Source organism: Onychostoma macrolepis, chromosome 02 (assembly GCF_012432095.1).
Source record: "Onychostoma macrolepis isolate SWU-2019 chromosome 02, ASM1243209v1, whole genome shotgun sequence".
Lineage (NCBI taxonomy): Eukaryota > Metazoa > Chordata > Actinopteri > Cypriniformes > Cyprinidae > Onychostoma > Onychostoma macrolepis.
In genome coordinates, this window is record NC_081156.1 from 21702328 (window position 1) to 21715395 (window position 13068).

The 13068-nt window shown below is 35.3% G+C and overlaps 1 protein-coding gene across 1 annotated transcript; it reads left to right on the plus strand.

Annotated features, from left to right (window-relative positions):
- Positions 1-1825: 1825 nt before the first annotated feature.
- On the plus strand, positions 1826-13000 carry klhl20 (kelch-like family member 20). The gene is given in 12 exon segments (XM_058745593.1): positions 1826-1998; positions 3117-3483; positions 3619-3825; positions 4645-4803; positions 5286-5380; positions 7498-7613; positions 7714-7897; positions 8042-8185; positions 8302-8435; positions 10990-11198; positions 11294-11400; positions 11774-13000. Coding segments are annotated over 12 exon segments (1980 nt in total). The 3' UTR covers positions 11859-13000.
- Positions 13001-13068: the final 68 nt, after the last annotated feature.

The following is a 13068-nucleotide window of genomic DNA, read 5'->3' on the forward strand; positions in this document are numbered from 1 at the left end:
CACGTTTTATGTGTGTGGTTGTACGACAAAAAAAGCCAGGACAAAAGCAGAAGCGATGTCATTGCTATCAGATGTGTCTTTGGCTATTTGATGCTGGTATTCACCTGATATTGCACACTATTCCTGGTCCTTTCTGGCTGCCTTCCTCACTCCTCAGAACTAAAATCCAGGGATTGGGTGCTGGCAGCAAAGTAAGTCTGGATTTTTGGGGAAGGGGAGGTTCCCTTTTGAATGGTCCAAAATGATGTTTTGTGTAAACACAAACTGTGTAAGACAATGTCACTGATATAAATGCTTATTTTTTCTATTTTTTTTTTTTCAGCAGTAGAAACTATAGGCCCTTAGAATGTTAAACCTCTTTTGCAATACAAATATTTAAAGTAATTACATTAAAAGTATTATATTATAAAACTTTGTTTGTTTTATAAACATTAATGTTGCTGAAAAATGTATGTGTAGGAAATTAATCAAATTTAGTTTTGTGCTACATCATTTGCATGTGCAATAAGCGTTTCATTTTGAAATTCAGACACAGCTAAATCTCTTCTGATCATTTATGGTATTTGAGGAGTTCAGGCTGATTAATCAGTGTCTATTGAGAAGGTCTTGTTTACCTCTATTAGTGATGTTGTTTCCCCCCACATCAGGCTCCAAAGCACTGCCTCCTATGGTTCAATTTGGGGGCCACCAATGCACAAAGTAAAACACTCTACAAAAGAGTATAATAAAACATGCCACAGAACAGAAACAGGGGATAGAAAGAGAGAGACTGCAGGAGAGAGAGAGAGAGAGAGAGAGAGAGAAGAGGGGGGGACTGAGCGAGCGAATGAGAGAGAGAGACACTTGTAAACCTGTCCGAAAGCATTCTGATAAACAGTGGAAGAATGCAGGCTTATTTGAGTCTCATCTAGAATGTCTTTGTCAGAAAACTACACACCTTTAAAGACAGACAGGCGCACACACACACACACACACACACACACATGTCTGGTTTGCTATCCTTGTGGGGACTCTCCATAGGTGTAATGCTTTTTCTACTGTACAGACCGTATATTCTATTGCCCTACACCAACACTACACCTAAACCTACCCCTTACAGGAAACTTTCTGCATTTTTAGATTTTCAAAAAACTTCATTCTGTGTGATTTATTAGCTTGTTTACCCGTGGGGACCTCAATTTAGGTCCCCATCGTGACACGAGTCCCCATGAGTCTGTGTGTATTCAGGTTTAAGTCCCCACCTGAAAAAAAAACAAACAGGCACACACACACACACACACACACACACACACACACAAACAAGCAAAAGGCAAACAGGTACATTAGGATAAAGTGCAAGCTGGAAAAAAACCCCAACCAGAACAAAATAAATAAATAAACAAACAAACAAACAAACAAATAAATAAATAACAAAGTAAACAAAAAGTAATGTGTGAAAACTTTGTTTGTTTATTTGTTTAATTATTTTTTAATATATTACAAATTTTAGTATTAAATATTAACTTATTTTATTTAATATATTTGCCAAGGCAACATTTCTATTTTTTATTTATTTAAATATATTTTAATTGTAATTACGTTTATTTTACCTTAATTATTATTATTATTATTATTAGTAGTAGTAGTAGTAGTAGTAGTAGTAGTAGTAGTGGTAGTATAATTATTATTAATTATTATTACATATTTTAATCGTTTCAGTTACTTTAATCATTATTGATAGCTACTTTTGTATTTGATTGAAGTAAGTCATAATTGCTGAAATTACAAATTTATTATCTCCAAATGTAACTTTTTTAGCATTTTTGTCACCGTAGTGCATAATAAGATGCAGGACTTTTATTTTAAAACGACTATTTCCTGTGAATGTCAGGAAACTCATATAAAAAAATAAAAATAAAAGTGGACGGCGTCCCGTAAACCCAGCGGTTGTCTTGATATTATCTGGTCAAATCTCGACGACTTAAAATTCAATCTGGACCGATTTAATGGACAAATAAGGTGAGGAAATCACACCTCTTCTGTCACAGTCTTTACAATGCGTAACGCCACCTTTGAAAAACCGCTCTAACAGTACAAATCCGATACTTCGATCAAGCTAAGCTAGGGCTAATTGACACTCCGTTAACCAGTGTGTAAACAGTGAGTCTCGCTCACATATATACTTAAACCTTGACCTTATGTGTATTAAAACCATGCAGTTATTTTAATAACACTCCCCCTAAAGGATTTCGCTTCTGCTCGCGCGTAAGGTTTGCGTTAGGAATGCTCTGGGCCCTGTCAAATTGATTACAAACATCACAAGACCAATCTTCAATACGTTTCCAACGTCCATAACATTATTGAGCTGATTTGTGTATTATTTGCCTCACATTTCTTTTTTGCTACATTGTCACATTTCAACATTTCACTCTTCAGGGCAACCAGTTACCCCACATGAGCCCAAGTTATGTTATAACTAAACTACATTAAATAGGTCTTAAATAGAAAGCTCTGGAGTTAAATGTCAATATATAAGAAGTCTACGTGTTATTTATTTGTAAAGGAACGTATGTCACATTCTGATACAGTCAGTGAATTCATTTGTGATGTTTACTATGGGCGTGTGTTGCGCTCATATTTGTTAGTCATGCTGTTTTCAAGCTTGTTTGCATAGAGTTCAAATTGCTTGATCTCTGGATAATCATTTTTTAAACATAACTCAGCATTTGGCGCAACGTTCAGATTACTCATACATGCACAAAAGAGGCGTTTGAAATCATGTTGGCATGTTTTGAATGTATTTTTAATCTTTTAATTTCTTCTTTCTAGTAGAGAAGTATTTAAATACTAAATTAGTTTCCATTTAGCACATACTTCCATCCAAATCGACTTCTCATAGTCAAGTAACATTTATTTATATAGCATTTAATACAATGCCAAAAGCAGCTTCACAGTAATAAACAGGTAAATAACAGAATTAGTGTTGCAAACTTCTTCAGTAATAAGACAAATGCAAATTTAGCTGTAAAGCAGCTTTAAAAAAAGACATTTACTGTAAAGTCCATCAATCAGGAAACGAGTTCAATTCAGCTAAAAGCACCACACAAACTGACTGTTTTTTTTTTTTTTTCCCTAAGGGGTACCAGTGCACGCCCAGATACCACAGGAATGGATATCACAAGTCGCTGCACCCTTGGTGACCCCAACAAGCTCCCAGAGGGAGTTCCTCAGCCTGCCAGGATGCCCTACATCTCAGACAAGCACCCTCGGCAGACCCTGGAGGTTATCAACCTGCTCCGCAAGCACAGAGAGCTGTGCGACGTGGTTTTGGTGGTGGGAGCCAAAAAGATTTATGCACACCGTGTGATCCTGTCCGCCTGCAGCCCCTACTTCAGAGCGATGTTCACGGGGGAACTAGCCGAGAGCCGACAGACAGAAGTCGTGATCCGGGATATCGATGAACGAGCCATGGAGCTACTCATCGACTTTGCTTATACCTCGCAGGTACGCAGTCCTATTGATGTATGCTCAATATTATAGTTGCATTGAATGTTCAACTACTGTAAATTTTGATGCTTTGTATTGAAGCTCAATATTAAACTTTAAACCAGCTGACGTAAGTTGTATGGTGGCCTGCAGGTGACTGTGGAGGAGGGAAATGTTCAGACTTTGCTGCCCGCTGCCTGCTTGTTGCAACTGGCAGAGATTCAGGAAGCCTGCTGTGAATTCCTGAAGCGGCAATTGGACCCCTCGAACTGCTTGGGCATCAGGGCCTTCGCCGACACTCACTCCTGCAGAGAGCTGCTGCGGATTGCTGATAAGTTCACCCAGCATAACTTTCAGGAGGTAATGGCTGACCTAAACACGCCCTCTATTGTGTTGACAATGAATGTACCATGACTTTGAACTTGAACCTTTTTGTTTCCATTTCTTACTTGTTTTTGCTGTCTTTGAGTAGCACAGGTCTAAATATATTCTCTTTACTAATCATAAGTGATATTACAAATTAGGTAACACTTTACAGTAAGTAATTTGTTATTAGATTAGGCAACATGAACAACATTTTTAAATTACATTAACAAGCATTAAATTGATCCAAAATTACAGTCAAGACGTAAGGTTAGTAAAGATTTTTATTTCAAATAAATGCTTTTCTTTTAAACTTTCTATTAAAAATAATCCTGAAAAAAAATATATATATATTAAGCAGCACAACTGTTTTCAACTGTGATGATAAATCCTGTAAATTACACACAATTTATATATAGCCAATATAAATGTTTCTAGTTGTGTTGAATGAAATATTACTTCGGTTAGAAATGACACTGGTCAGAAAGTGTGGGACCCCTATAGAAGCCTCAGTTGTGACTTCCTTGTATCTAATTTTAGCCATACACACAACTTTTCCATCAGCTAGTTTAGGGTTTCCCTGATGACCGTGCAACCCTGTTATTTTTGACTCGTGAGAAGAACCCCCACTGCTGGTATCAAATTAACACCCCCGTATTGCTTTATTTAGTTTAAAAGGGTCATATACCGTATCATGGTTTTGACTCTGTTTTTATAAACAGCTGTAATCTGTTTATAAAATCTTCAACCAAACGTGAAGTGAAAAATTGATACGTGTCACACTAATGTTTTTTTTTAATAATTTCTGCTTTTTAGGTGATGGAGAGTGAAGAATTCATGCTGCTGCCAGCCAACCAGCTGATAGACATCATCTCCAGTGATGAGCTCAATGTTCGGAGTGAGGAACAGGTGTTTAACGCTGTAATGGCCTGGGTTAAATACAGCATCCAGGAGCGCAGGCCTCAGCTGCCACAGGTCAGATATAAGCATATAAAACACTAAAGACATACTGCTTATGGTAGGTGCTCATAATGTGTAATGAAACAATGCAATACATCAGCGTTTAAAACAAGTGTTCTGTTTAATATTATTCTGGAAACGGTGATACATCTTTTAATGAATAGAAAGTTCAAAAGACCAGCATTTATTTGAAATTGAAATTCTTTAACATATAACATACATATATATATTATATAACATTATACATGTCTTTGCTGTCACTTTTTATCAATTTATAGTATTCCTGCTGAATTAATGTAACAATTTCTACATTATATTTTTATTATATATCTCTTATTTAATAATGACTAGCTGACAGGCTTTTAAATGGTTGTGAATGTCAACAGGATTAAAAAAGGGTTCTTTGTAAATTACATGCAAATTTTGTTATTATTTAGACTTGCATCAAAGAGATGAATAATTCATAAGACCGCTCATCTCTTTTACCATGGCAACAGGTTCTGCAACATGTGCGTCTTCCCCTTTTGAGCCCGAAGTTTCTGGTTGGGACGGTGGGTTCAGATCCTCTAATCAAGAGTGATGAGGAGTGTAGGTGCGTTGTTTACAGTCACTTTTTAAAGTTTTAGTTAATGGTTGAAGATCCTCCTCTATCCAATATCTCTGAAGCATATTTTAATAGACTATGATGGGTATAAGTACTGTAGGTCTCTTTACTTTTCAGACAATTCTTATGAATTTTTTTTAATTTATTTTTATTTATGAAGTGAGACCAGACGTAGTTTAATTAAAAAAAAAAAAACACTTTCATTTGTTTTTCAAAAAATATTTATTTAAATTTATTAATTTTTCTATTTTTTTCATTTGTCTCTTGCCTTGAATATACCACAATAGCTGACAAAGTGCTCAATAATAAACAAACAATACTGTATTTTTAGGAATTTGTGCTTTAATCATGTTATTCAAACAGAAAATAATATTCTAAAAATATATAAAACCTTTTTGGAGACCCTTGCAAAATTCATAGTTGATAGGTCACCTTGATCTTTCGTCTTGCCTTGCTTGGCTTACAGCCATTTGCAATCAATCATTCTGTATCATTAAAATATGTGACCTTGGACCACATCCAGTCTTAAGTAGGGATGCACCGGTTGACCAGCCATAAATCGTAACCGGCTAGTTTTTGCTTATAATGCGCGATCGGCAACCGGCCCTTTTTTTTTTTTTTGGCTTTTTTTTTTTGGCCGATTTTTTTTCCAGAAGTGCGCCCACGTGCACACTACATTGTAATCATTCGTGAACATGTCATTTGTGTGGACGACATTCAGCACAAGCACAACAAACACAGAAAAACAGATACCAAGAAGCGAACAGCCGTTGGTGTAACATTACTGGCGCACAAATAAGAGCCGCTTTCCTGCACTCGCTGAAGTTGCGCGAGTGTTATCTGTCCGCGCCCTGCACAAGCATAGATAGCGAACGGTTGTTCAGCACAGCTTCTCATGTATTGGATGAGAAATGAAACAGACCAACTTGTGACAAAGCTGAAATGCTTTTTTTGTAAAGTTTTTTTTTTTTTTTTAAACTTGCATGCACTTTTGAAAAGCCATAAGTAAACATCAGTTTTGTACAGGATGATTATTTTTATTTTACCTTAAAATTACATTGACTTAATTTGATTTAAAAAGCACCTGCTGTAGCATCTTTGTTTTACTCGTTGAACTAAACATTATTTGATTTAACATTTTGGAAAAATGTATTTATATAGCCTACTTTGGTTTTATTTAGTTTAACTGGTAAAGACCTTTTTTCTTTACACCAAATTTAAAAAATGAAAACAAATGCTGATTAAGTAACATCTTTGTTTAGACTGTGTGTTGTTTGGATTGTAACTATGCAGTTGTTGCCTTTAATTTCACATGGTTACAGTTAATGTTTTCATTTAAGGACAGTTTTATGTAGTTTCAACCCAATTTAAGAAGAAAAGCTAAATGCTGATGTCAGTGCCATCTATATTTCTATTGAATGTACTTACTGCACAGTTACAGCCTTTAATTTCAGATGGTTACAATAGCCAAAAGCCAGTTTGGCCTGTTAAACACGAAATAAACATCTCATTATTTCTTGTTTGTTGCTTAAAGAAAAAAATAAATAAATCGGAAATCAGTATCGGAATCGGCCAGTTTGCTTGTAAAAAAAAAAAATCGGTATCGGAATCGGCCATGAAAAATCATGATCGGTGCATCACTAGTCTTAAGTCGCATGGGTATATTTGTAGCAATAGCCCAAAATACACTGTATGGGACAAAGTTATTGATTTTTCTTTTATGCCAAAAATAATTAGGACATTAAGTAAAGATCATGTTCCATGAAGATATTTTGTAAGTTTTCTACTGTAAATATATCAAAAATTTATTTTTGATTAGTAATATGCATTGCTAAGAACTTAATTTGGACAGCTTTAAAGGCGATTTTCTCAATATTTAGATTTTTTTTTTTGCACCCTCAGATTCCAGATTTTCAAATAGTTGTATCTCGGCCAAATATTGTTCTATCCAAACAAACCATACATCAATGGAAAGCTTATTTATTTATTTGACTGGTTTTGTGGTCCAGGGTCACACATGTTTTTATTTCTCCATTAACATTTAAATTGAAAATTTCCATTCCAATCTCTAACTGTGACCGATGAATCAACACCCACCCCTATAGGGACTTGGTTGATGAAGCCAAGAACTACCTCCTGCTACCCCAAGAGCGCCCCCTAATGCAGGGACCTCGAACCCGGCCCAGAAAGCCAATCCGTTGTGGAGAAGTACTGTTTGCTGGTGTGTGTTTTAGCAGCTATATCTTGGTTCTATTGGTTGGTTTTTGTATGCTTTCTAAGATTTTCCCTTTGCACATCTGACTTCTGTTTGTGTGACTCAGTGGGAGGTTGGTGCAGTGGTGATGCTATCTCAAGCGTTGAGCGCTATGACCCTCAGACCAATGAGTGGAGGATGGTGGCGTCCATGAGCAAACGGCGCTGTGGAGTTGGTGTCAGTGTTCTGGATGATCTGTTGTATGCAGTTGGCGGACATGACGGCTCATCTTATCTCAATAGTGTGGAGAGGTGCTGCTCGATTAATACAAATGAATCAGTGGTGTTTATCACGCTTCTAGAATCTAATGAATGAATCCTCACAGGGTGAAATGAAATTTAATTATGGATGAAAAAATGAAACTCAACATTTCTGCTCTCTGCTGGCTTTGGCAGGTATGATCCTAAGACTAACCAGTGGAGCAGTGACGTTGCCCCTACTAGCACCTGCAGGACCAGTGTGGGTGTTGCTGTATTAGGAGGGTATCTGTATGCCGTGGGAGGTCAGGATGGTGTTTCCTGTCTCAACATTGTAGAAAGGTTAGTATTAAGGTAATTACGGAATTATCATCTAAATATCTAAATGGGCATGGCTTGAAGTTTCCTTTAGGAGGGGATTTAATTAGATTTAATTTTTTTTTTTTAATTTTTTTTAGGTATGATCCGAAAGAGAATAAGTGGACTCGTGTTGCCTCGATGAGTACCAGGCGGTTGGGTGTAGCTGTAGCTGTATTAGGAGGTTTTCTTTACGCAGTAGGTGGTTCAGATGGCACATCCCCACTAAACACAGGTAAATACTGGAAGATGTAGAGGCAGAACTCCGTAATATTGGAGTCAGTTCAAAGTGATCAGACATTGCTATGTTTGTAGTTAATATTTGATGTGTCTTCTGTATTTCTAAGAATAAATGCAGCTGAGGAGTGTTTTGACAGTTTTAAGATTAAAGTATTGGATATTATTATTCAATTATATAAGTAAAACTTTGAAATCGTCAGTTCGGTCAAATTACGGTAATTATTGTTCAAAGTTTCAGTAGCACCAAATATAATAAATGTAGGAACTTTTTTGCTAAATTTGTCAGTACTACAGCAAAAACGTTAAGTTAAATATGAATATATATTTCGAATAATTCACAATTCCTTTAAATTGTTTCAAAGTAAATATTGCTTCACGATTTTCCAAGCAATTAAAGAGTTTTATTATGCTAGGTGAGAAGTTTTCCTTGTTTTAATGAACAGATTCATAACTGACTGTATTTACATTTAAGATCTTGCCAAGACACCATTTTTGACCACAAAGTGCATATGAACACTCATGTGGCGCTGTATTGTTGTTCATTTATTTCCTTTGTCAAATTGATATCGAAGTACTGGTATTTTCAGGGCAGGGAAGGTTACTTTTAAAATGTATTTCACTACAGATTACAAAATACATGCTTTAAAAAGTAATCAGTAATGTATTTCGTTAGATTACTCAGGTTTAGTAACTTAATCTAAATACTTTAGAATACTTTGAAATACTTAAGCTATATAACACAAAGGAACATATTAACTTAATGTCTTGTTTTTATGTTTTCTCTTTGCATTTTTCAGTTTTCATTCATCAGTTTTCCACAGCATTTCTATGAACGACGAAAAAAAAAAATGTTATGTCATTAAAATCTACCAATCAATATAAATTCAATTTGAATACAATGAATGGGATTCCGTGGTGTTTCATGCTGCATTCCAAGCTTCAAAACGAATCCAAACACACCAAACATATCATAAAAGTAGCCAAAACAACTGGCACAGTTCTCCAAGTTATACAATAGATTTGTTTAATGAATGGACCAAACTTTAAGTGATTACTTCATAATCCTCTCTATGGAGAAGCGATTGCTGAGACAAAATTGACAGGGCTCGTTTCCCAAAGCAACTACGGTCGCAAGTAATGTCGTTATAGTTCAATATAATTTAACAACCACAGTTCGCTAACGATGCTTTTGGGAAACATACCCCAGATCTATCCAGTTTAATGTGAACCATTCACACTGGTTTCGTTAAACAAAAGAAATGATTAATTTAAAAGATTGACTCAAAAGAATCATCTGTGCACGAATCGAATCATGAACTCGCATTACCGCGCCAAAGATGATCCATTCTAGATCATTTCAAATGAATAAAGACACACAGCTATCGTTTGACTTTATAAACTTTTATTTCATGCATGATTCGTATGGATCTGTTAACTGAATTCAAAGTGTGAAATCTAGGAGAATTCAGTGTCATTTTTCAATTAAAATCTTAGAAATATTAAACGTAATGATTCAACACTCAAAATGTGAGAAAATAGAAAAACGATCACTGGATAAAATTTTTCAAAGATCAAGAACAACTTCTCTCAAGATACTTTTTCAGATTAGACGTTGTATCCTCCGATGCTGATAGAAGTTTTGTTGCAGGTAGGCATTTCACTGAGATGTTTCGTTATCTTTTTCAGATTTATATAATAGTCTTTGTATTTCCGCAAGAGAAATGCATTATGCGAATGGCTTTCTGTTGTGTCGCACAGTTATGTGTCGTGATGAGCGTATGCACTCTCTCTATGAGTTGCTAAATGAACAGGCTGCTGCACGCAGTCTTTTTCTTTTTTTTTTTCAACGGAGAATCAGTTGCCTTATTGGTTAAAATCCCCAAACTGTTTGCATAAATATTAAATTAAGAAATTACATTAAAATTAAAAGTAATCACTTTGGTAATCTAAAATACTTTTCGGATGTAACTGTAATTTGATTACCACCTCTTTAAAATGTAAATATAACGAAATACAGTTACTCATATTTTGTATTTTAAATATGTAATGCCGTTACATATATTTTGTTACTCCCCAGGCCTGGGTATTTTTAACATCCCCAAAAGTGACAGTAAAATCAGTTACAATGTTACAAAGGATTTCTATTTCAAATAAATGTTTTTCTTTTGAACTTTGTTCATCAAAGAATCCTGTAAAATCTCGGTTTCCACAAAAATATTAAAGAGTTTTCAACATAAGAATGATAATAAGAAATGATTCTAGAGAGTCAGATCAGCGTATTAGAATTTATAATGGATCATGTGACACTGTGCCATCACAGCAATAAATTACAAAAAATTTAAATATTAAAATAGTAATAATATTTCAGTGTTACTGTTTTTATTGCATTTTTAATAAAATAAATGAGCCTTGGTGAGTGTAAGAGACTTTTGTCAAAAACATTTGCAAAATCTAACTGACTCCAAATGTTTGAATGTAGTGTTGATTGCTGTATTTCAGATATTATAAAGCAAATGCAGAATGTTTATTAACAGTGATTTTGTTGGCAGTGGAGCGGTATAACCCTCAAGAGAACCGCTGGCATACAGTGGCACCCATGGGTACCCGTCGGAAACACCTGGGCTGTGCCGTATATCAGGATATGATCTACTCTGTGGGCGGCAGAGACGATACAACGGAACTGAGCAGCGCAGAGCGATACAATCCCAGAACCAATCAGTGGTCACCAGTAGTCGCAATGACGTCCAGAAGAAGCGGGGTATGTGAATCTTTGAATTTGTTTCTGCCTCTTTTAAAAAAAAAAAAAAAAAAAAAAAGAATTGCCCAGCAAATCAATTCTCTCTGTTGTTCTAGGTTGGTTTAGCAGTAGTAAATGGCCAGTTGATGGCAGTTGGAGGATTTGACGGTACCACATACCTAAAAACTATAGAAGTCTATGATCCTGATGCCAACACATGGAGGTATGTACACTACCATTTTTTTTTTTTTTTTTGTATCATGGTTTCCACAAAAATACTAAGCTGCACAATTGTTTTCAACATTGATAATAAGATATGTTTCTTGAATGCAAAATCAGCATATTAGAATGATTTCTGAAGGATCATATGCCATTGAAGACTGGGAAAAAATGGCTGTTGAAAATTTGGCTTTGCGTTTAACATTTTAAAATGCATGAAAGTAGAAAACAGATATTTTAAATTGTAATAATATTTCACAATATTGCTGTTTGCATGGTGACTGTTAAAAAAATTGTATTACCCCAAGATTTTGACTTGAATCATATTTTTACTGTCACTGATTATTTTTTCTGTTTTGTTTTTGTCCCCCCCCAAGGCTCTATGGAGGAATGAACTACAGGAGGTTGGGAGGTGGCGTTGGTGTAATAAAAATGACTCATTGTGAATCACATATATGGTAACACCTACAGTATCCATCTCTCAGATGCCTCACCATAGCTCGTGCCTCATAGAGACATTGTACATCATGCAAGAGGGAAAAAAACTCAGTATTGTCTCCAGTTACTGAGATGGCAAAAGTACCATCTCCTGAAGCTGCTCTGAGGAGACTCACCTGGTCCTAGAGCATCACTCCATTTTGTTTTTACATTTGGTTTCTCTTTCATACTTGAGAATAGCCAAAGGCAATGTTTTGAAGAAAGAAACAGCAGCCGGAAACGCGTCATCCAGAGCGTTTGTTTTTCTGCAAGGAACTAGGCTTCTGCCGGTCTGTTTGACTGCATTGCAGAATAACTACAGTAACCTGAAACGCACATCGCTGGGGATTGGTGTGAATGACACTCGTTCTTATGAGCAAATGTTTCCGATTGATGTTCTAGTCTGAATTGGATGCACTGTGATATCTTTACCATTTCTTTAAGTTTAGGTTTTTATAATGAGTTGTACACTGAGCATAAACTGTTCTCTGCATTTTACCAGATGTAAGCAGATTAGTTGACGTTTTTCTCTTTTTCGTTGGTGTACTGAAAATGCAGTCCCTCCTGAAACATTGCAATCTAATGAAGGCTGTAAAAGAAGAAAATAAGTTATTTTTGAAGCAGTAAAAAACAGGTTTGACGTATTATCAATTTGTTTACTTTTATACAACTGAATGCATCAATGAACCAGTCCATGCACTTTAATCCACTAAGAGTTTTTCTATTAAAGTTTGTATTTTTTTTTGTTTTGTTTTAATATTGTTGGATGTATTGTTTTATGCAAGTATGAGGACCCAAGGTAAAAATAGATTTTTTTTATAATCTGAAACTTTACAACAGGTTTGCAGTAGTAGCCTGCACGTATGAAAAAAAAAAAAAACGTAATGTAGAGCTTGTTACTGAATGAGATGAATCTCTTTGAATTGTTACAACTGCCCTTACATTTTTTTTTTTTTTTTTTAATGAACACTTGTTTTCCCACACGACAGTTATGTGTTCTAATCTTGGTGTTGAGATACGGTTACATAAAGTATATCTTCCATGATCTTATTTAATTTTAAAGATGTACAACTGTCTATACATTTCACATCTTTGAAAGTGGAAATAAAATATCCAAAGAAAAATAATCCAAATATTTGCAGTCATTGAAATTGTGTCTATTGGTGATCAACCTTTTCCATGAGGTTTAGATCAG